This window comes from Pristiophorus japonicus, chromosome 14 (genome assembly GCF_044704955.1).
Source record: "Pristiophorus japonicus isolate sPriJap1 chromosome 14, sPriJap1.hap1, whole genome shotgun sequence".
Classification (NCBI taxonomy): Eukaryota; Metazoa; Chordata; class Chondrichthyes; family Pristiophoridae; genus Pristiophorus; species Pristiophorus japonicus.
The window spans coordinates 36436550-36459480 of NC_091990.1; the positions used below are offsets into that span (position 1 = coordinate 36436550).

A 22931-nucleotide genomic window follows, 5' to 3' on the forward strand; every position below is an offset into this window, starting at 1 on the left:
AGAGAGAGGGTCGGGGGAGAGGAGAGGAGAGAGAGCGAGGGTCGGGGGAGAGGAGAGGAGAGAGAGGGAGGGTCGGGGGAGAGGAGAGGAGAGAGAGGGAGGGTCAGGGGAGAGGAGAGGAGAGGAGAGAGAGGGAGGGTCGGGGGAGAGGAGAGAGAGGGAGGGTCGGGGGAGAGGAGAGAGAGGGAGGGTCGGGGAGAGGAGAGAGAGGGGGTCGGGGGAGAGGAGAGAGGGAGGGGCGGGGGAGAGGAGGGGGTCGGGGGAGAGGAGAGAGGGAGGAGGCTGAACGGGCCCGGTCGAAGTGAAGAAGCCGGGCCAAAGGAAGAGGAAGCGGAGCGGGGGGAGCGGGCAGCGGAAGCTTGGGGGGGTGGGGGGGGAGAGGAGAGCGGGCAGCGGAGCGGGAGCTCGGGGGGCGGTGAGAGAGCCAGAGGGAGCGTGAGCTGAACAGGGCAGGAAGTTGGAGCCACAGCCAGAGCAGGAGCTGAAGAGGAGGGAGGTGCAGTCTGATTGCCGTCCCAGTGAGCCCATTCGGCCAGGGCTAGGGGTGGCATGCTTTGGGCCCCTCCCACAGTTTCAGGCGCCTGGAGCTCCTGCACATGCGCGCCCACTGTAGAGCACATGTGCAGATGTCCCGTCACTGTTTTCAGCGCAGGGACCTGGCTCCGCCCCCCCACAGCTTCTGCTGCGTTGTGCCGAGGGGCTGGATCGACCTGAGGGAGGGGAGAATACCGAGTTAAGTTTTCGGCGCGGTTTTGAGCGCGGAAATCAGGCGTGGCTCGCGGGCCTGCGCCATTCTAGTTCGCAGCCCGAAACTTGACCCCTAAATAACTTGAGGCTCGGTTAGCTAAAAAAAAATAAGGTTTGCTGCCTCAAAGGACTACAGCCTACCTTACCATTAGAATGATACTTTGTGCATTAAATATAACATTCCTGTCATTAATGAGTGTAATATCCAACTTGCTGATTTATTATAAATAAGCCGTCAGATTTTATCTCCTGAAAGACAAAGTCTAAAATTTGGGTTAAACCTAGTAAAACCTACTCCAGCTCGAGACTTGCAGATGCTTTCCCTGTTTTCCACAGGAACCATCTAATTTTCTGTCCATAATGATGGGTAACATTCGACATAAAATTCACCCTTAGCTGATGGAAGCTACGTCTTGCACTTCAACTACTTGAGCATTGTACTTTATGAAGACAGTTGTGAGCCTTCACTGTTGGCTAAAAGTATTTTATTTGTTCCTTCCCAAATTGTTTTGCTGACGACACCTGAAGTTTTTGGATTGGGATTTTTATCCAGAAAAGTACGATTTACTTGCAGCTGAGTTTCGTTTATCTTTTAAAACTCCATTTCAAATAGAAATAAAGCCCCCAAAGCAAAAGGCTTAATTAAAAGATTTTGAATTTATAGGTAGCACCAGGGCAATGGAGCAGAGGTCCCAAGTTTGATCCCGAACGTTTGCTAATTTAGCTGCTATTAACTGGGGATTGATTAGGGAGATACAATTCGTTTCAATGCTCCAGGGCTGGAAAAGAGAAAAAAAAATAGATTTTTCCACACCTTTTCACTATTTAGTGACCCCACTTGAAAATGCACGTGCATGGATGTTGGGCAAGAACAGGATTGGGTTTAAATGCAATGCCCTCTACAGTTAAATAGGCTGTTAACTCTCATTCTCTGGGCTCACACATCAAGGGTGTCTATTTGGGCGACATGCCAGAGTGCAGATTTAGCCCCAAAACTATGAACTTCCTGAGTTGAGGGCAGAAAAGGGAAGCTAATTGGAATATTAATCACAAGAGTTAAAATTAAATGCAATTTTGAATGCATTTTAACAAAAGTAGCAGTTAATAGGTAAATAGCAGTCCAATTAATCAGGGAGAGAATTATGGCCTGGATTTTGCAACAGAAATAATGGTGAGGCTATCAGCGCTCACCATTATTATCTGACAGCAACTTCTCAGTCCGAGATAAGGATTCAGCTGAAAAGCATTAGATTAGTCTCTTCCATGCTCATTCAGGAATTTGGTCGATTGGAAATGTTTGACAGCTTATTGACAACAGGGGTTTCAGCTGAGTTTCAACATATAGTGACGGAAGAGTGGAATGTATCTGTAACAGAAGTAACCAAAGTTCACAACTTGAAAAATGGCAGGAACCTGTTTTGTCACTTCATCTGGTAAGAGATATTTAACTGGCTTTAAATCATGTTAGTCATTTATTTTGGCACACTGTAACTAAATCTGTAGCATCTATACCAACCTGCTCTCTCTTCAAGACCATTAAATGGCATCAGGACAGCCTCCAGCCGCTTCCGAAGCTCATCCTTTAAATACTGTTCACCAATAAGGGAGGACAGGTCATCGCAGAGAATTTGTGCCTCTTCAATCTGCTCCTTTTGCTGTTCCAAATCAGAACGGATTTCACTGGTTTCTTCGAGTTGCTGTTTGACAACATCTGGCTGTGTGCTGATCACGGATTGGCTGTTTAGTTTATTACCGAGGATCCTTATTTTGTCAGTGAGTTGCTGCAGCAGCTCTTGGTACTGTGTACTCTTGGCTATGGCTTGATCAATTTGACTGGAACGGCCGCTCAACTGATTAGTAAGTTTATCCCATTTGTCGTTGATGGCTCCGTGCTGATCTCTCACCTGGCTATCAGAAGGAGATACGTCTCCTGTTGAACACAGTATGCCCTGTGCAGCTTGGTTTAGTTGTTCATACTGGGGTCTACGAGTCTCAAATTCTTTCAACATGAACTGCCACAAACAAAAAGCTTTAATTAGAGATACTGGGAAACATTTCATATTCAATTTTTTGTGGTGTGTTAGTGAATAATCTTGAAATTTGTAGTTTTTAAAGATTACCTGCACTTGTTGTTTCTGAGCACGTAGCATATTTGGATCAATTGATAGAGGACCCAGTACACTCATCATTAATTCCTTCTCTGATAGCCATGGACTGAGCTGTGATTCTGTGTTCTGGAAACTTGAGAACAGATTGGCTGATTCTTCAAGTTTTTGTTGTCTCTCCGTTATTGCCTGATTGGCACGAGTCCACTTTGACTCTAATGAAAATTAAAGATAACAATGATGATTTATTCTGAGAAAGGTTCATGCAGTATTATATATATTGGTTCCTGCTGATTGACAAAATCGTAATACAACACATGAAAATTTTTATACATACCATGCAATATAATGCAAAATGGTTTGATACTGTGGGATTCTACAACAATAACTCGAGAGACACAATACTCTAGGCTAAGTAGCCAATCTAGTTCCAAAGCAAAGCAGACTCAAAATTAACATAAAAATTACCACACCTCAAAAACAGTGTACAAAGTACGTTCATGATGAGTACAATCTTCCCACTTAAAGCGAGGCTGAAACCTCATCAGAAGCTCCCAGCCTTTTCCACTAATCAGCCTGTTTCAGTGTCATGTTTCATAGCCCTCAAAAGCCAGAGATACAGGGCCCAAGTGTGCACCCCCCCCCCCCCCGCCCGCTTAGAATGGCGCATCTCCGTGAAGTGTGCCAACTTTGTAGAAGAAAAACCGCGCCTAAAACTTACCGAGAAATTTTCCCCGCTCCTTAGGACGTCTTCAACCTCGGCGTAGTGCACCACATCCAGTGGGGGGGGGAGCAGAGCCAAGTGCCGTCGCTGAAAACAGTGCCGGGACCTCTGCATATGCGCGCTAGAGTGTGCGCGCATGTGCAGTAGCTCCTGGCAGCCCGAATCTCTGCGACGCTCTGCAGGCTGTGTGGGAGGGGCCCGAAGCACACCGTCCCTCGCCCTGGCCAAATGGGCTCCCTCATCGGCAGCCCGCTGCGTTCCCTAAGGTAGGACTTCTATTTTTTATTTATTGATTGATTGATTGATTGATTGCTTATTACTTTGGTCTTGGTGCTTTAGGTGCAGGGCTCCTTCTATTTTTTATTTGTTAATTAATTGCTTATTATTTTTTGTGCTTTGTTTAGTGCCTTGTAAGTCTTGGTGCTAGATGCAGGTCCTCTCAGCTTCCTTGTATTTTTTTTATTTGTTATTGAATGCTTATTTTTGTGCTTTGTTTAGTGTTTGGTGCTTTAAATGTATTTGTGCTTCTTTAATGTTGTTGTGAAGGTGTTTAGTGCTTTGCAAAGTCCACTCACTTCCCTCCCCCCACCCACCCTATCTCTGGCTACCTGCGCTGATTTCTTAGCTCACTGCAAGGTTTTTCTGTGCGGACACAAGTGGCCACATACGCTGGCCTAAGTTAGTTTGGAGTAACTTTTAGCTGTTTAAACTTGTTTAAATAGCCAAAACAGACGTAAGTGGCTGGTAATGCCCACTTTTGAAAAAAAAATTAAACTTAAAAAAAACCGAACTCACTTAGAATGGAGCAAATAAAATAGGCAGAATTGCGATTAAGATACTCCAAAAAAACTCTATTTGCTCCAAAAAATAGGAGCAACTCCTGGGCAAACTTGTGCCCTTAGACACTCGTTATCCCTCTTTTCCCAAATGCAGTGACTCAGACTGGGGTACAACCCAATGGGAAAAAAATGGTCACTTACTAAGTGATCTAAGTAGTTATTCGTCATGGGCAAGTTTGTACTGTGTAGATCATCACAACTAAATGGAATCCTGTCCTAAATTGGCAGGGAAATTAATGACATCATAAACATGTTGTTTTGAAATGTATTTATAATGTTGCTACACATAGTGCAGCAAGTATGACAAACTAGGACGTTCTTTCGCATAGCAATTCATTCTTGCTCTCCCTCCTCCCATTGCACCAAGATCTTCACATGCACACATTTCAAGCAGGAGTCACTGGACACCAATAGGAGAGGCTACGCTCACCAATTTCTTCTCTTAAGGCCTGCATTTTCTATGCTAACTTTGCATGAACCAGAGGTCAAACCTGGGCCTTCCTGATATAGTTCAACTGATGTAGTTTTGAAGTCATCCTTCATTTAAGGGAATCATTCTGCATATATACACATTAACAAAAATTTATGACATGGAGGGAAGCAAAAACAAATCATGTCATTTTCCTTGAAGTAAGAGATGATCAGATCAATGAATTAGAACAATTTGTTTAAGGTGCAGAGTTCATTTTTAAAATCATGTGCTATTTTTATTTAAGGAAACTCAAGAATAAGACAACTAACAATCCATTAAAACCTAACCCTTTTTTCCCCAAAAAGGAAAATATTTGGTGAAGATATAGCACATAGGATGTTGAACCAATTGTTACTGAATATACTTCATTCATGTCCAAGACTCTATTCAAAAGCGCAGCAAGCATAACAAACTAGGGAGTTCTTTCGCATACAAAAGCAAAATACTGCAGATGCTAGAATCTGAAATAAAAACAGAAAACGCTGGCAATCTCAGCAGGTCAGGCAGCATCGGGAGAGAGAAGCAGAGTTAACGTTTCGGGTCGATGACCCTTCACCAGAATTAAAGTGACCACTTTGCGGAACACCTCCATTTAGTCCGTAAGTGTGACCCTGAGCTTCCGGTCGCCTGTCACTTTAATTCTCCACTTCACTCCCACTCTGATACTTTCATCCCCGGACTCCTGCACTGTTCCAATGAAGCTCAATGCAAACTCGAGGAGCAGCACCTCATCTTTCGTTTAGGCACGTTACAGCCTTCTGGACTAAAAATCGAGTTCAACAATTTCAGACCTTAACCTCTGCCCATATTTTGCTCTGATGTATTTTTTCTCTCTCTCTTTGTTTCCCATGGCAGCTGATAATTATCCTGCCATTCACACCCTATCTAAACTAATCTTTTTCTAATCTGCTATTACCATCTCAAATTGGCCCATAATCCCTTTTGTGTCTCTAATCTCTCCAGTCTTCCACCCTATCACAGACCTTCCCTTTTGTTCTTTCCTCTCCTTCCTCTTTCAGTGCTCCTTAAGAATTTGTTCATTTCGAACGTTCGCCAGTTCTGACGAAGGGTCATGAACCAAAACGTTAACTCTGCTCATCTCCATAGATGCTGCCTGACATGCTGAGTTCTTTCTCATGACTGAAATAAGTCTACAAAATAAATAGCTGTGGTGAGAGTTACATCTATCTATTCAAAGGTTAAGGAAGGAGACAACAAATTGTATATTTAACAGATTTCCTTTTTGGAAGAAATGATCAGTGTTAAGACTCCTGTGAAACGCCTTGGGATGTCTTACTATATTAAAGGCGCTATAGAAATACAAGTTGTTGTTGTTATGATTTTCTGATGAATCAATGCTTTTGAAGATTTGACCTGTGTTTGTTTGAGCACGATAAGTAGCAGAGATGCCTACATAATATTTTAGGGTGAGGGAAGATTGTGAAGGTAAATGTATTGGCAACACACTGCAACATTCAGTTCAGTGACCAGATTATTTTAAGTAATTCCCCCCTGCCCAGTTACTGGGGTTCTTTTAGTTTCTCTTATCTTCATGGATCAGTTATCCTCCTTGATCAAGATTCTAAAAAAAAATTAGGCTTCCCCCACTTAACATGCCCAACCAATCCATTTTGATGCTTATCCTCCACACAATCAGTTCTCCTAATCCCATGTGCCAGCTCTGTACCTAAATGCTTCTTAATTTGTTATAAGTGCAAGGTTTTCCATCTCACAAACTTGAATATTAATACTGTACTGTATTGGTTTTACCTATTTGTTCTAGCATTTCCATCCACTTCTTAGCTTCTGGGGAGTCTGGATTTTTCTTCAATAAGTCTTTCAACGTCTCCTTCAGCTTCTCAACCTTCCCTGAATTCTGTTCAAGCTCAGCAAGAAAGGCCTAAGAAAAAAAGGAATTCAGTGCTTTTACTAAATCAGAGCATTAATTCTGTTGTCATCTGAAGGATTTACCCATTGTGGAGTTAATGTTAGCTCAATTAATTGCATATTTTTTTTATATACACTTTAAGAATCAAGTGTTCATTATTGCTTTCAAGATGGAAATTTTCTATTATACAATTGCAAAAAATTTAAATTCCTCAGTCATATTATAATTAGAACTTATTTAGAACGAAAAAGATTTAAGGAATAAAAAAAATTAAATCTCATTATCTGGCTGTAAAATTATTTTTCAATTTACATATCACAACCAGAGCATAAACAAAGTAACAAAATAAATAAAGGAAAATAGAGCTCTGGTTTCTTCAATACAAAAGGTAATAGCTTATGAATGTAAAGTATGTCCTTCTAAAATGAAATGGTCATGAACACAGTTTTACCCTTTTAATAAGAACATAAATACAAAAGAATTAGGAGCAGGAGTAGGCCATTCGGCCCCTCGAGCCTGCGTCGCCATTCAATAAGATCATGGCTGATCTTCTACCTCAACTCCACTTTCCTGAACTGTCCCCATAATCCCTTGATTCACTTAATATTCAAAAATCTATCAATCTATGTCATGAATATACTCAATAACTGAGCATCCACAGCCCTCTGAGGTAGAACATTCCAAAGATACAGCACCTTCTGAGTGAAGATGTTTCTGCTCATCTCAGTCCTAAATGGCTAACCCCTTATTCTGAGACTGTGACCTCTGGTTCTAGACTCCCCAGCTAGGAGAAACATCCTCCTTGCATCTACCTTCTCAATCTTGTAAACTCTAGAGAATATGGGCCTAGTCTACTCAATCTCTCCTCATAGGACAATACCCCATCCCAGAAATCATTCTGGTGAACCTTCGTTACACTCCTTCTATGGCAAGTATATCCTTCCTTAGGTAAGGAAACAAAACTGTACACAATACTCCAGGTATGGTCTCACCAGGGCCCTATATAATTGTAGCAAGACATCTTTCCTCTTATAATCAAATCCTCTTGTAATAAAGGACAACATACGATTTGGTTTCTTAATTGCTTGTTGTACCTGCATGTTAACTTTCACTGATTCGTGTACAAGAACATCCAGGTCCCTCTGAACACCAACATTTCCCAATCTCTCACCATTTAAAAAATACTCTGCTTTTTTATTTTTCCTACCAAAGTGGATAACTTCACATTATATTCCATTTGCCATGTTCTTGCCCACTAACTTAGCCTGTCTATATCCACTTGAACTCTCTTTGCACCCTCCTCACAACTTACATTTCCACCTAGCTTTGTATCATCAGCAAATTTGGATATATTACATTTGGCCCCCTCATCCAAATCATTGATATAGATTGTGAATAGCTAAGGCCCAAGCACTGATCCTTGCGGTACCCCACTAGTTAGTCTGCCAAACCGAAAATTACCCATTTTTGTCCTATCTGTTTTCTGTCTGTTACGCAATCCTCAATCCATGCTAGTACATTATCCCCAATCCCATGAGCCTTAACTGTGTTTCACAACCAGTGTGGCACCTTATAATCTCTGGATTACTACCTGAGCCATGAGCAAATTTGCACAGAGTAGATAAGGTCAGAGAGTTAAACACGTGGCTCAAAGACTGGTGCGGGAGAAATGGGTTTTGGTTCGTGGGACACTGGCACCAGTACTGGGGTAAGAGGGAGCTGTTCCGTTGGGATGGGCTCCACTTAGACCATGCTGGGACAAGGGTCCTGGCGAATCAAATAACTCGGGCTGTAGGGAGGGCTTTAAACTAATTAGTGAGGGGGAGGATTCAGATGAGTGAAAATTTAACAAGTCAAAGAATAAGGAGAAGGTAAGAGAGCAGGGTAGCACTGGGGGAAATGAAAACCAGAGCGTGCCAGGAAGGGACAGTATGTATAAACATAAAGGTGAATCAGAAAGTGAGGTCATAGCAGGAAAAAAAAAATAGTAAAAAAACAAATTTAAAAGCTCTTTATCTGAATACACATAGCATTCGTAACAAAATAGATGAGTTGACGGCACAAATAGATACAAATGGGTATGATCTGATAGCCATTACAGAGACGTGGTTGCAAGGTGACCAGGACTGGGAACTAAATATTCAGGGGTATTTGACAATTCGGAAGGACAGACAGAAAAGAAAAGGAGGTGGGGTAGCACTGTTAATAAAGGATGAGATCAGTGCATTAGTGAGAAACGATATTGGCTCAGAAGATCAAGATACTGAATCAGTTTGGGTGGATAAGAGCAAAAAGTCGCTGGTGGGTGTAGTCTATAGGCCCCCTAACTGTAGCTACACTGTTGGACGGAGTATAAATCAAGAAATAATGGAGGCTTGTAATGAAGCTACGGCAATAATCATGGCCGATTTTAACCTTCATATTGATTGGACAAAGCAAATTGGCCAGGGTAGCCTTGAGGAAGAGTTCATAGAGTGTGTCCGGGATAGTTTCCTTGAATAGTATGTTGGGGAACCAACCAGGGGGCAGGCTATCTTAGATCTGGTACTGTGTAATGAGACAGGATTAATAAATGATCTCCTAGTAAAGGATTGTCCAGGAATGAGTGGTCATAACATGGTTGAATTTCAAATTCAGTTGGAGGGTGAGAAAGTTGGTTCTCAAACTAGTGTCCCAAGCTTAAATAAAGGAGACTACAAAAGGTATGAGGGCAGAGTTGGCTAAAGTGGACTGAGAAAATAGGTTAAAGTATGGGACGGTTGATGAGCAGTGGCAGACATTTAAGGAGATATTTCGTAACTCGCAACAAAAATATATCCCAATGAGAAGGAAAGACTGTAAGAGAAGGGATAACCATCCGTGGCTAACTTACGAAATAAGGGATGGTATCAAATTGGTAACAAGGGCATACAATGTGGCCAAGACTAGTGGGAGGCCAGAGGATTGGGAAACTTTTAAAAGCCAGCAAAGAACGACTAAAACAATGATAAAGAGAGGGAAGATAGATTATGAAAGTAAACTAGCACGAAATATAAAAACAGATAGTAAGAGTTTCTACAGGTACATAAAAAGGGAAAAAGAGTGGCTAAAGTAAATGTTGGTCCCCTAGAGAATGAGTGGGGAATTAATAATGGAGAACAGGGAAATGGCAGAGACGTTGAACAAATATTTTGTATCGGTCTTCACGATGGAAGACAATAAAATCATCCCAATAGTGGATAATCAAGGGGCTAGTAGGAGGGAGGGATACAATCACGATCACTAAAGTAGTAGTACTCGGTAAAATTATGGGTCTAAAGGCGGACAAGTCCCCTGGACTGGATGACTTACATCCTAGGGTCTTAAAAGAAGTAGCTGCAGAAATGGATGCATTAGTTGCAATCTACCAAAATTCCCCGGATTCTGGGGTGGTTCCAGCAGATTGGAAAATCACAAGTGTAACACCCCTATTTAAAAAAGGAGACAGACAAAAAGCAGGAAACTATGGACCAGTTAGCCTAACATCTGTCATTGTTAAGGAAGCAGTAGTGGGACATTTGGAAAAGCATAATTCAATCAAACAGAGTCAGCATAGTTTTATGAAAGGGAAATCATGTTTGACAAATTTGCTGGAGTTTTTTGAGGATGTAACGAGCAGGGTGGATAAGGGGAACCGGTGGATGTGGTGTATTTGGATTTCCAGAAGGCATTCGATAAGGTGCCACATACAAGGTTACTGCACAAATTAAAAGTTCACGGGGTTGGGGGTAATATATTAGCATGAATAGAGGATTGGCTAACCAAGGGAAAACAGAGAGTCGGAATAAATGGGTTATTTGGCAAACAGTAAATAGTGGGGTGCTGCAGGAATCGGTGCTGGGTCCTCAACTATTTACAATCTAATTAATGACTTCAATGAAGGGACCTAGAGTAAGTTTGCTGATGATACAAAGAAGGGTGGGAAAGCAAATTGTGAGGAGGACACAAAAAATCTGCAAAGGGATATAGACAGGCGAAATGAGTGGGTAAAAATTTGGCAGATGGAGTATAATGTTATCCACTTTAGCAGAAAAAATAGAAAAGCAAATTATAATTTAAATGGAGAAAAATTACAAAGTGCTGCAGTACAGAGAGCCTGGGGGTCCTTGTGCATGAAACACAAAAAGTCTGTATGCGGGTACAGCAAGTAATCAGGAAGGCAAATGGAATGTTGGCCTTTATTGCAAGGAGGAGAGAGTATAAAAGCAGAGAAGTCCTGCTACAACTGTACAGGGTATTGGTGAGGCTACACCTGGTGTACTGTGTACAGTTTTGGTCTCTGTATTTATGGAAAGATATACTTACATTGCTGGCTGTTCAGAGAAGGTTCACTAGGTTGATTCCGGAAATAAGGGATTTGACTTATGAAAATAGGTTGGGCCTATACACATTGGCGTTCAGAAGAATGAGAGGTGATCTTATCGAAACATATAAGATAATGAGGGGGCTCGACAAGGTGGATGCAAAGAGGATATTTCCACTCATAGGGGAAACTAAAACAAGGGGACATAATCTCAGAATAAGGGGCCGCCCATTTAAAACCAAGATGAAGAGGAATTTCTTCTCTCAAGAGCGTCGTAAATCTATGGAATTCTCTGCCCCAGAGAGCTGTGGAGGCTGGGTCATTGAAAATATTTAAGGCGGATTTTTGAGCGATAATGGAATAAAGGGTTATGGGTCGCGGGCAGGGAAGTGGAACTGAGTCCATGATCAGATCAACCATGATCTTATTAAATGGCGGAGCAGGCTCGAGGGGCCAGGTGACCTACTCCTGCTCCAATGTCTTATGTTCTTATGTTATCGAATGCCTTCTCAAAGTCCAAATACATCACACCCACTAGTTTCCCCATGTCTATTCTGCCAGTTACAACCTCAAAAAACTAACAGATTTGTCAAACATGATTTCCCTTTCATAAATCCATGTTGACTCTGTCCATTTTTTCATACTGAGCCAAATATCTCACCAGGGCAATCTGAGGATGATGTACGCTGGCGGTCCGCTCCCCAGCGGTAACTCGAAACCGTCGGCGTAACTCGGGTACGGAATTTTTCGCTCACCTGATTATCGCCCACAATGGCCAATACCGCCCAGAAACCAGGCAGTAAGTCATTGGAAATCCTAGCCCTATGTGTTTTAAAACTCTTATGCTGGTAAAAGTAAGCTATACACCTGCTTTTGCCAGGTATAAAAGTTTGAAGGACATTCGCTGGGCATGAGTTGGTCAAATAGCCAAAACTTTCCCATGCGAATGTCCTTCTCCCGGGGATGCGGAGGATCTATCTTTAGAAATCTTGACAGATCGGAAAGCCATTTTTTGTGTATCGCACCCCGTAAACCGACTTTTGCAAGGTCTCACCGGGTCCGTGCGCACTTCATACTGACCCGCCGAGGCCGGAATTTTCAGCCCACTAATTTCTTTCAGTTCCTAATTCTTGCTCGACCCATGGTTCTCCACTATTTCCGGGAGGTTTTTTGTGTCTTTTTCCGTGAAGACAGACACAAAGTACTTGTTTAATTTCTCTGCCATTTCCTTATTCCCCATTATAATTTCTCCTATCTTAGCTTGTAAGGGACCCACGTTTATTTTCGCTAATCTTTTCCTTTTTACATGCCTCTAGAAGCTTTTACAGTCTGTTTTTATGTCTCTTGCAAGTTTACTCTTATATTCTATTTTCCCTTTATCAATTTCTCGGTCCTCCTTTGCTGAATTCTAAAATCCTCCCAATCCTCAAGGTTACTGATCCTTTTGGCAACTTTATAAGCTTCTTCCTTTGATCTAATACTATCTGTAATTTCTCTTGTTAACCACTTTTCCTGTGGAGTTTTTGTGCCTTAAAGGAATGTATATTTATTGTAAATTTTGCATTAATTCTTTAAATGCTCGTCTACCATCAAACCTTTTAATGTCGTTTCCCAATCTACCTCATCCAACTCGCCCCTCATACCTATGTAGTTTGTTTTGTTTAGATTTAAGACCCTAGTTTCAGATTTAACTAAATAACTTTCAATATAAAATTCAATCATATTATGGTCACTCTTCCCTTAAGGCCCATTTACTACAAGGTTATTAATTAACCCTTTGTCATTGCACAATACTATATCTAAAATAGCCTGCTCCCCAGTTGGTTCCTCAATATACTGATCTAGAAAACTATCTTGTATACATTCCATGAATTTGTCCTCTGCATTAGTACTGTAGTACATGTTCTTTCATCATCCTGACCATTTATGTTTGAAGTTAAGTTAAGACTAAAGTAACCCCAATTTTATTTGTTTCCCAAAATAAAGCATTTGTTTACTCATAATAGCAATGAAGATTCATGTGTTCAGATGAACAAAGCTATATTATCTGATGATCTGGAGAACCCAGCACTCAAAGCAATCCAGACAATTAACTTTAGCCCTTATGAATGTTGCTGAAGCCCAGACCTAAATGCTCATTCCGAATGATTGAATGAAGATTGAACACTCATTTTGTTTTGCTCCAATTCAGACTGAATAAGGTCAAAGTTAATTTATCTATTTTCTTCCTATTTTCCCCCTTTGGTCAACATAGCTACTTGCTACCTTTCCTCCTTGCTCTCCAACCAAGAAGCACCAGTTGTACACTAAAAAAACTCAAGTTGTTCAATAATTGAAAATCATTAGGCTGCAGAAGCTTAATTTGCAATTATGGCATAATAATTTTAACTGCAGTGCTATTATCTATGTGGGACTTAATAAATGTGACTGATAAAGCATAAATTAAAATATTCACCTTGTTTTGCTCCACTTGAACCTTCATGGCTTGAGTTTTGGTTGGTGATGAATTCAAAGTGGACAAAGTCTGTTCTTTTAACTCTAACCATTTCATAATGGAAGCAGTTTCCTCTTGAACCTCTTGCATTTGGTTAAATGTGGCCCCAAGGTGGTCGTGACATTCTTTTAGTTCATTACCAAGGGTTTTATAACTATGGTTCACATCAGAGACATTCTGCTGGATTTCTGCGAGTTCTACAAAAGGTAATAAGAGACAATGGACAAATGTGATTTACCATTTTTTTTAAAAAAAACATAATTTTGTTGTAGCAACTTGACATCAGATCATTGTCAGAGTACTTTCAATTATGAGGTGATCATTGTGAAATGCCATCGATATATCAGTGCATAATATGCACAATGAATTGTTTTTCTACCAGTGTAGCCATGAACTCATTGAATGGCGGTGCAGGCTAGAAGGGCCGAATGGCCTACTCCTGCACCTATTTTCTATGTTTCTATGTAAGGTTTCACATTCAGGAACAGGCTATATATTCTTAACAGGCAGAACTTTCTTTGGGATTCTTTAATAATTTCATTAGGAGTTTTCCCCCAGTATGCATTAGCTTACCCTGGTTGCAGTTTCAAATTTAAATAATATTATGTCCACACGGTAGTTCACAGCAAGTTTCTACTCAGAGTAGGGAAGTGCTAAAATAGATCATCTGACTATAAGGTTTTCTTTGGAAGCTGTTCAAAAATGTTTATAGCAAGGTCCATGGTCCCTCAGAGTACATCATAGCAGTACATTATTTTTACCAAATACTATTGCATATTTATTGTCACATCACACCTTATTTACTGGAGAAATTGATTCAAATTAAAAGGGATGCACTATAACTAACAATATTAAATGTATGCTTTCTTTTTCCTGGAGAATGATCATTCTAACTTGCATAACAAGTTACCAATTAAATACTGAAGCTGTTAGCAGCCAAGGTTATATCCCAGCACATATATGGGTATAACATATTAATAATTAATGAATACCATTTTATCTCATCCTCGTTCACTTCCCTACAACATGAATCTAATTGAGGAGAAAAATGGTTGGAAAATGCAACAGAAACACACCTCAGAGATTTCTTATGTTCTCACCTTTGTTTCTGTGGTACCCATTCATACTAGGTGCAGTCACTCCACCATTCACCATCACAGAACCTGAGTAAACAACAGGGAGACACAACAGTGCACAGGACATCCAATATTAGGAACAAAAGCTCAGCACAGACACAGACTCCCTCAGCAGGACATCACAAGACACTGACAAGCATTGTTCTACAGATGAAGTTCTTTTTGAAAAATAAAAGTGCTTTGTATTGTGTGCAAATAAACCAGATATATATATATTGCTGGTGTTGCAGCAAACATGAATAGTTGTGTTTTATAAAGTATATCCATGTATTGCATAGCTAAGCTTCAAGAATGTAATTTGAGATAAAATTGTGGAAATCCATATCATAGACATTAATGCACATATAAAACTAAACTGTGTAGCATCTTTAAAATTCTTTAGAAACTCTCAACATCCAAGGCGTCAGCCTCAGCTAAGTGGTAGAAGGGTGAGGGTTCAAGAACCATTCTAGAGACATCAGCACATAATTCAGACAAACACATCTATGCAGCACTGAAAGAGTGCTGGAAACATAGAAAATAGCAGCAGTAGTAGGCCATTTGGCCCTTCGAGTCTGCACCGCCATTCAATGTGGTCATGGCTGATCCTCTATCTCAACACCATATTCCTGCTTTTTCCCCATACCCCTTGGTACCTTTTGTTTCTAGAAATCTATTTATCTTCCTCTTAAATATATTCAGTGACTTGGTCTCCACAGCCTTCTGTGGTAGAGAATTCCACAGGTTCACCACCCTCAGTGAAATCATTTCTCCTCATCTCGATCCTAAGTTTCCTACCGTGTATCCTGAGACTGTGACCCCTTGTTCTAGACTTCCCAGCTAGACTGTCAGAGGTGCTGTCCTTCAGATGAGGTGTTAAACCGAGGTCCTGCCTGCTTTTTTGAGTGAACCTAAAAGATCCCATGGCACTATTCGAAGAGGAGCAGGGGAGTTAACCCAGTGTCCTGGCCAATATTTATCCCGCAATCAACATCACTTGAACAGATTATCTGGTCATGATCACATTGCTGTTTGTGGGACGTTGCAGTGTGTAAATTGGTTGCCGCGTTTCCCAAAAGTAACTACACTTCTAAAGTACTTCATTGACTGTAAAGCACTTTGAGATGTCCTGAGGTTGTGAAAAGTGCTGTATGAATGTAAGTTCTTTCTCTTCTTTCTTTCTATCCAAGAATATTTAACTTGAATTCTGTTACATTAGCTGCACTTTCTTCCCCTTCTTGTTACAATAAATTTCACTGACTACCTTTAACTCCAGGTACCCACTTGTAGGCAATAATGGGCCTGAAATCGCGGCCTCATCCGGGTGCGTACGACGTGCGCACGCGCCTGTAGATGCCCCGCAAATTCCAGGTTTAGGCGTGCACTGCGCATGCGCCTAAACCTGGAACATGCGATCTGTCAAAATTTCTTTTGACGGATCGCACGCATCCCGTGGAGAAGGGTCTTCGTGGCCGAAGATTTGTGCTATTTGCCCAACTTCTGCCCAGCGAATGTCCTTAAAATTCTTACGTCTGGTAAAAGCAGGCTTTTACCAGTATAAGATTTAAATATAATAGATAAATAGAAGTTGATCAATAATTTTATTACATTAAGGTAAGTTTATTTTTACCTCTATTAAAACATTTAAAAAATTCAAAAAAATTAATTTGTCTAAAACATTTAATTAAATTCAATTTCAATTAATTTTAAGCACGTGAAATGTTTTTATTTATTTTAAATGTGTGTGTTTTTGGGGAAGCCCCATTCATAGAAATAGTGATCTCCATATAAATGGAACTCACCATTATGATGAATGGGGATATACCATTTTCATTGGTTGGTCCAGCCCACGTGGTCCCAGGATGTGCATACGCACCTGGAATAAGTGGGCCTCTGCGCTAGGCTGCGCAACGAGGCCTCAAAGCAGAAGTCTTTGTTTCTTTGGGACCACTAGGTATATTATGGGAACATATAATTTGTAGATTATCTGTATATGTGGAAGCATTTAAAAAAAATTAATATGGCAAGCTAGTTTCAATGAGCCCAAGTAGCAAGACTCATAGTATTATCAGTTACATACTATGAACATCATATGATGGACTAATATATCCATGCACAATGTTCTTCTTTAACACATCATTGCTATCTCAATACAACTCAACTAAATGGAGATTGCAAAGTACAATGACTCAAGAGTCATATTGAGAAAGAGCTAGGAGTAGGTCATATAATTGCTCTCTTGGATGGTGCATACAATTAAGAAACATGAAGCTACATTCATTATAGGAATAAAAATGTACACTATGGCTTTTCTAATATAAAAAATAAACTACAGATAAAGAGAATACTGACCAAATTAGTCTATGTTGACATGGCAAGCACATAGATCAAATAAAGTTACACTGATTAGAAATTATGACTGGTATCAAATAAAATGACATTTAAACAAATAATTACAAACAAAAAAGCTGAAGCATGAAAAACACATGGACAACATTATCATGAAATAATTAGAAAGACAATGTAATTAGTAAGCAGTTCCAGTGACATGTTTAACATGGGGGGGGGTTATAAAATGGATCATTAATGACCAACATGGTAGCATAGCCATGAATTAATGGGTGGAAAAATGCCAATCATGACTGTGCCATCAGATAGAGGCTAGACATTTTTCAAAGGTGTGAGGAAATAAAAATCATTTTTGTTCACTGTTGCATATTCGCAGACTGAAGAATTCTATTGAGAGAGAGATCTATGAGCGGGTAGTTTGTCTGCCCTTTTTTAAAAAATGGTAAATGGTGCATTGTATGGGGAACCTAAAATAATCTTTTTAAAAATGCATGAAAATCAAGTTAACTGCATTTTTCGAGATCCGAGATGTTACCTGTTTTAGTGGACAACAAAGAAGTATCAGATGATGTTATTTCCATGATGAGACTTTCTAACTCAGTTCCTTTATGATTTATTTCCTGCACTTGTGGGGATTTTGATGACCAATCCTCCAACAGGATCTGTGAATCGAAATAAGCCACATCATTACACGGTTTTGTTCAAACCTTCGCCCATATAGGCTCGTTACGATCATGCTTATTTTCACAGGAAGGCGGCCAACATTATGAACAATTTGGCAGCATGGTGCTTACATCATGTTTGAGGAGACCATATTCCCTTCCCCTACAGATAGAAAGAATTCTGCGTTCTTTATTCCTACTCACCTTTACTTGTTGAATCTGTTTCTCGAGCATGTCTGTATTAAGTGCTGATTCTAAAGCTGGAACATTAGCCTCCGTTTCCTTTAACCATTTTCTAATCGACTCTACCAGAGATGTGAACTCGCTCAGGTGCTGCTGGCAGGATAATGCCTCTTCCTCCCTGAAAAATGGAGGCTCAATCAATGCTATACATATTTATCTATTACTAGAAATTAGTTAATAATGGAATTAGTCTGATATTTAAACTATTTTAGTACTTGTGCATCTGGTTTATAGATACAATAAAAATTTTTTATTACATTTCTTTCACTTTACACTACTTGCGGATTTCCCATCACCATACATCATCCCCATGGGGGTGGGGGGGAAGCTGAAATGTCTTAGACAATGGACCATATTGACCAGTAACTCTATTGATTGGCAAGTAGGAGGAATAATTTCAAATAGGACAAATCTATTCGTCTATAAAATCCAGTCTGGCACCTGTTTACATTGTGGCCATTTAAATGACAAAGTTGATGTGTCCAGAAAACAAATGACATCAAATCCAGGCTTTGCTATAGATTACTGTCACTGTCTCTAGTATGTCAGCAATATTTTCAGCTCTTTCAGTCAGAACACAAAGCTACTTTGAACCTGTTAATAATGTGTTTTTCAAACTGCTGGGAATTCGAAGTATGGCAAATATTTGGTGTAGTATTAAGGGAAAAAGTAATCATACACAAAATGTTACTACCATGCTCACTTGGTCCATTGTTTCTCAAATAGAAAAGTCACTTTTAAGTTTGATTAAATTCTAATAATGGGCAACTTGAGGTCACAAATCAGTGTTGCTGAACAAATCAACAGAAAGTGTTAAGATTTGCAGCTTATCTAGGACTGACAGCAACCAAGAATCTGATGAGAGAAAGCATCTCATCTAGTTTGGAAAAAGTAATTGAAATTTCCAACTGTATTCCAAATAAGGAATATTTGGACAGACACAGACCAAAAGGCTAATAATTCTCATTACACCCTTTCAAAAGGAATCCAGCAGTGATGAGAGTGAATAATCTGTCAAGTTTAATGAAAATACAAAAGTAAAATTGAGGTGATTTCAAAAAAAATCCAGTGTTCAAGTAAGTTTGCTGAAAATATTAAATCAAATTTATTGAGATAATGCTGCTGTTTACCAAAGTTCAAACATTCAACCACATTAACCCTGAGCTGGCTTCGATCCTACATTCTGTCCATCATGAAGAATGTCTATTTCCAGCTGACTGTCCATCTGTCACTAAAACCCACATTCACACCTTCTTTACCTCCAGATTTGATTTCTTGACCGCTTTCCAGGCTGGTATTCCATCATCATCCTCTGCAAAGTTCAGCTCATACAAAACTCTGCTATCTTTATCCTATCCGACACCAAGTCCTGCTTATTCATCACTCTTTCCCTCACTGACCTACAATGGCTTTTGTCCCCAACCCCAAACTTAAAATTCCTATCCTTGTGTTTTAAATCCCTCCATGGCCTTGCCCCTCCCTATCTCTGTAATTCCCTCTGAAGTGGAACAAGTGGGGTTAGGCTAACATTATAAGCAATGCTTGAATAAACGCTGTAGATGGTAATGGTTCTTCACCTCCGCATGATGGGATGCTTGACCACAAGTATCTTTAGAGACAGCTAGCTTATTTGTGATGTCTTGATTATTATGCAGACGTGATTTGTAGTATATGAAGCAATTAGCATGCGGAAATGCATAATGAATTTGCACTGAAGAACGGATCTTAGACATGCTCAGTTACTTGACAATGGCAAGACAGGAAATGGTTAACATGGCTCAGGAAGTGAGACAATTGTTAAGCATTGGCATATACTCCTTCAAGAAACTATCGAATTAATGAAACAATCAGGCAAGAGTTAAACACACTGCTACCTGCAAAAAGGATTGACATTGAAGTTGAAGTGGAGAGTTACATGGGATTTGGATTGGGGAAAATTGAAGGCTCAGGAAAAATAAATTTAGCAAGAATTATCCACAAGATGGATATGAATAAAAGTGAGATCTGGAGAATCTTTTAAGTCCATGACTTGTTTAGATGTTAAACTTCAGCTTTCTTTACAATGTCTGTTTTCTTTGTCTGCATCATTGTCGCTCAAAATGTATGTTCTTACTCGACATACAGTGATTGTGAGACTGAATAATAACTTTAACTGTAATTGTGTTTTGTCGGTAACAGAGCATGGGAAAGCCAGTACAAGTCCAGTATGAGGTGGTTTTAGTGGTGCCTCCTGTACCATGCTTTACGGGTCTAACAGGACCTGTCTCAAAACTTATGTTGAAGTGAAACTAACAGTAAATGAGATACTTAAGTATAAGCTGCACAATTATATGGCACAATATTTCAGCGCACCCTTAGGTTTTTATTATTTCACATGCTCTGGTAGTTCTCCAACTTGTAATGTTAGTGTATTTGATAAATATATATTCGTAGCAAGACTTTGATGCATAAGCCAAAATCATACCAACATTCAGAAAGGACAAAGTTAATGTCATGAAGCATATGGATATTGGAGGTACTGAATTGATCTGGGTACACTGCTAATCCAGATTAAGAGGGCTAGCCAAAATCATGATAAAATGAGGAGTTGGAAAGAATTCCTCCACCTCAAGCAAGAACAGAGGATACCCCAGGTGGGGCAGAACTGGAACACCGGAACAGTGAATTAAATGTGAGCAAGGGGTCAGAGGTTGCTCCTTGCCCATGGTGGAATGGTGCATTAAATATCGACGATGCCCCGGGAAGGGTGGCCTGGGTGGCAGTCGAAAGGGCTCTCGCCACTACCAGAGGGTTCATTGAACAGAGCCGTCAAGCAATCACGAGGAGAAGGGTACAGGTGAATCTAGCCACTGGGGTGGCTAGAGTACTGGAGGACTCCACAAGTAACCGGGCCAGAACAGAAAGAATGTAGTATAACTGGTGGGAAGCAGGGAGGATGGCAGCAGCAGTTGCATCTATAGCGGTCCTGTTGGTCAGTCTATTTATATATTGCTACCAGAGACTGATGGTATCACAGGCGGTGCAGATGGTAATGCTGGCTAATAAAGGGTACACTCCGGTATCTACCGCAACCAAGAACCCCCCCAGGGAAGGGGAAGTTGGGAAATGTATATGATGATTTTGCTAACTAAAGAGATGGCGGTTCCAAGACCAGCCTAGGATCTCGGTGAAGCCGTAAGGGAACTTTAAAGTCAAACCAAATTAAAGGATCTGAAATTCACTGAACTCCAGAAGGATCCCTGGAGTAATTGGGGGGGGGGGTAGAGGATCATGGGGTGCCCCGCCTGGGTCAGGGGGGTCTAACCAGGAGTCCAAAAGGAGGGACTGAAGTGGAACAAGTGGGATTAGGCTAACATTATAATAGCAATGCTTGAATAAACACTGCAGATGGTAATGGTTCTTCACCTAGGCATGATGAAATGCTTGACCACAGGTATCTTTAGAGACAGCTAGCTTATTTAGAAGCTTGGGAAAATAAAGTGTTATTTCGAAGCTTGGAAAAATTACTCATTGTTATGTTCAGAACAAGAAGATAGGAAGAATGAAGGCCAAATAGGGGTTGCCATGGGAATGAGGGGACCAAGGCTAGAAGGAGTTAAGAAAATAGGAGACACCTGCTGGACTTGAATAACTCCATTGATGTGATACAAAGTGTTGGAACAGTGTGTGCTAATTTATGACTGTCGCAAAAAGCCCAAGTTACAGTAACTTGTGTACTATAATTGTATGCTGCAAACTCTGTATTGTTGAGTGTGGTATCTCAGGCAACTGAGGGTCACTCCCTTGCATTTGCTCAAATAAACTCTTTACTTGCTGGACTTAGCAGACTCAAGAGTGATTATTTTATCACAACACCATTCAATAGTTCCTCTTGCCCAAACACTTGGTTCCTCTGACTTGTGCATCCTCTTCTGTCTTGCTATACAAATCCAAGCTGTTGCCGATATGTGAATAGCTTTACACTGCATTTTCAGAAGGACCCCATTTCTGATGACAGTTATAGCTTGGTTAAAATATGCTGAAGTATTTTTAAGTTATTAATAGTTAATGTTCGTGGGGAGGCAATGGCACATTTCTCCATACAGTAAATTCCTGAACTCAGTTGCTTGTCAAAAGGTATAGTGAAGAGACAGGACACTTTCCCAAAGGGAGGGAAATATAAGACAGGCAGGGAGAGATGCAGAGTTAAGTGACCTTAGCACTCTTACACACAATCTAGACTCTAGATTCTAGAGGCTAGTTGAAGAGCAATATTAGTAGCAGCCTGGAACTAGGTCACCTGATCAGCCTTTTGGATGGAAATTGGTGGATCTAAAAAGTGAAACAAAAGGGGAGGGAGGGAAGACATCATACATAAATCTACCCGCCCCTAAAACAGTGGGGTGAATTAAAAAAGCTAAATTTACACTGAAGCAAGCTTTTTAATGGGATCATGCCAACCTATTTTTTTATTTTAGTCTGTGTTTTAAAAAAAAATGTAATGATAACACTTTAATCCCACAAACTATGGGGCCATGCCTCCTGTAGAAGCCAAATAATAGTTATTGAATGGCCCAGACAAATCCTTTTAAAGGAGCAACATCTCTTACCTCTTCTTAATATTTAGTTCTATTTTTTTGTATCCTCTGGTTAGGTCTTTAACAATCTCCATGAGCTGATTCTTGTCTGCCAAAATGCCAGATGCTGTCAGTTCCTCTGCCAGTTGCTGTAGAGTGTGCAGATCTCCCCATTGCTTCACCATTTCTGTGCTCTCCTCCTATGGTAACCAAATATACAGTCACATGCAATTAAGAAAAATAGCCTGGCTGCTCTTTTTGTGTGTATTTGAGCTTTTCTTAGTTATCAAAGAAAGTGCTAGAGAATTAACACTTTGCATTTTGAATGCCATGACATAAATAAATGCCCTAAGAACAAAACGAGCAGAGTTTCTCCACACACTGTCATCAACTACGTTGTATAATCATAGAATGGT

General features: G+C 40.3%; 1 protein-coding gene across 11 annotated transcripts in view; it reads right to left on the bottom strand.

Moving 5' to 3' along the window:
- The window catches only part of macf1a (microtubule actin crosslinking factor 1a), a 577816-nt gene that overhangs the window by 151910 nt on the left and 402975 nt on the right, over positions 1–22931 (bottom strand). For 9 of the 11 annotated variants that reach the window (XM_070899169.1, XM_070899162.1, XM_070899164.1 and 6 more), the window contains 8 exons: positions 22549–22715; positions 17921–18077; positions 17590–17716; positions 14691–14753; positions 13552–13787; positions 6658–6787; positions 2868–3067; positions 2264–2759 (listed from right to left, as the gene is read on the bottom strand). In XM_070899169.1, the coding sequence (XP_070755270.1) occupies positions 2264–2759; positions 2868–3067; positions 6658–6787; positions 13552–13787; positions 14691–14753; positions 17590–17716; positions 17921–18077; positions 22549–22715 (1576 nt within the window). The remainder of the gene's footprint in view (positions 1–2263; positions 2760–2867; positions 3068–6657; positions 6788–13551; positions 13788–14690; positions 14754–17589; positions 17717–17920; positions 18078–22548; positions 22716–22931) is intronic. The other 2 variants (XM_070899161.1, XM_070899171.1) reach the window with 1 other exon arrangement.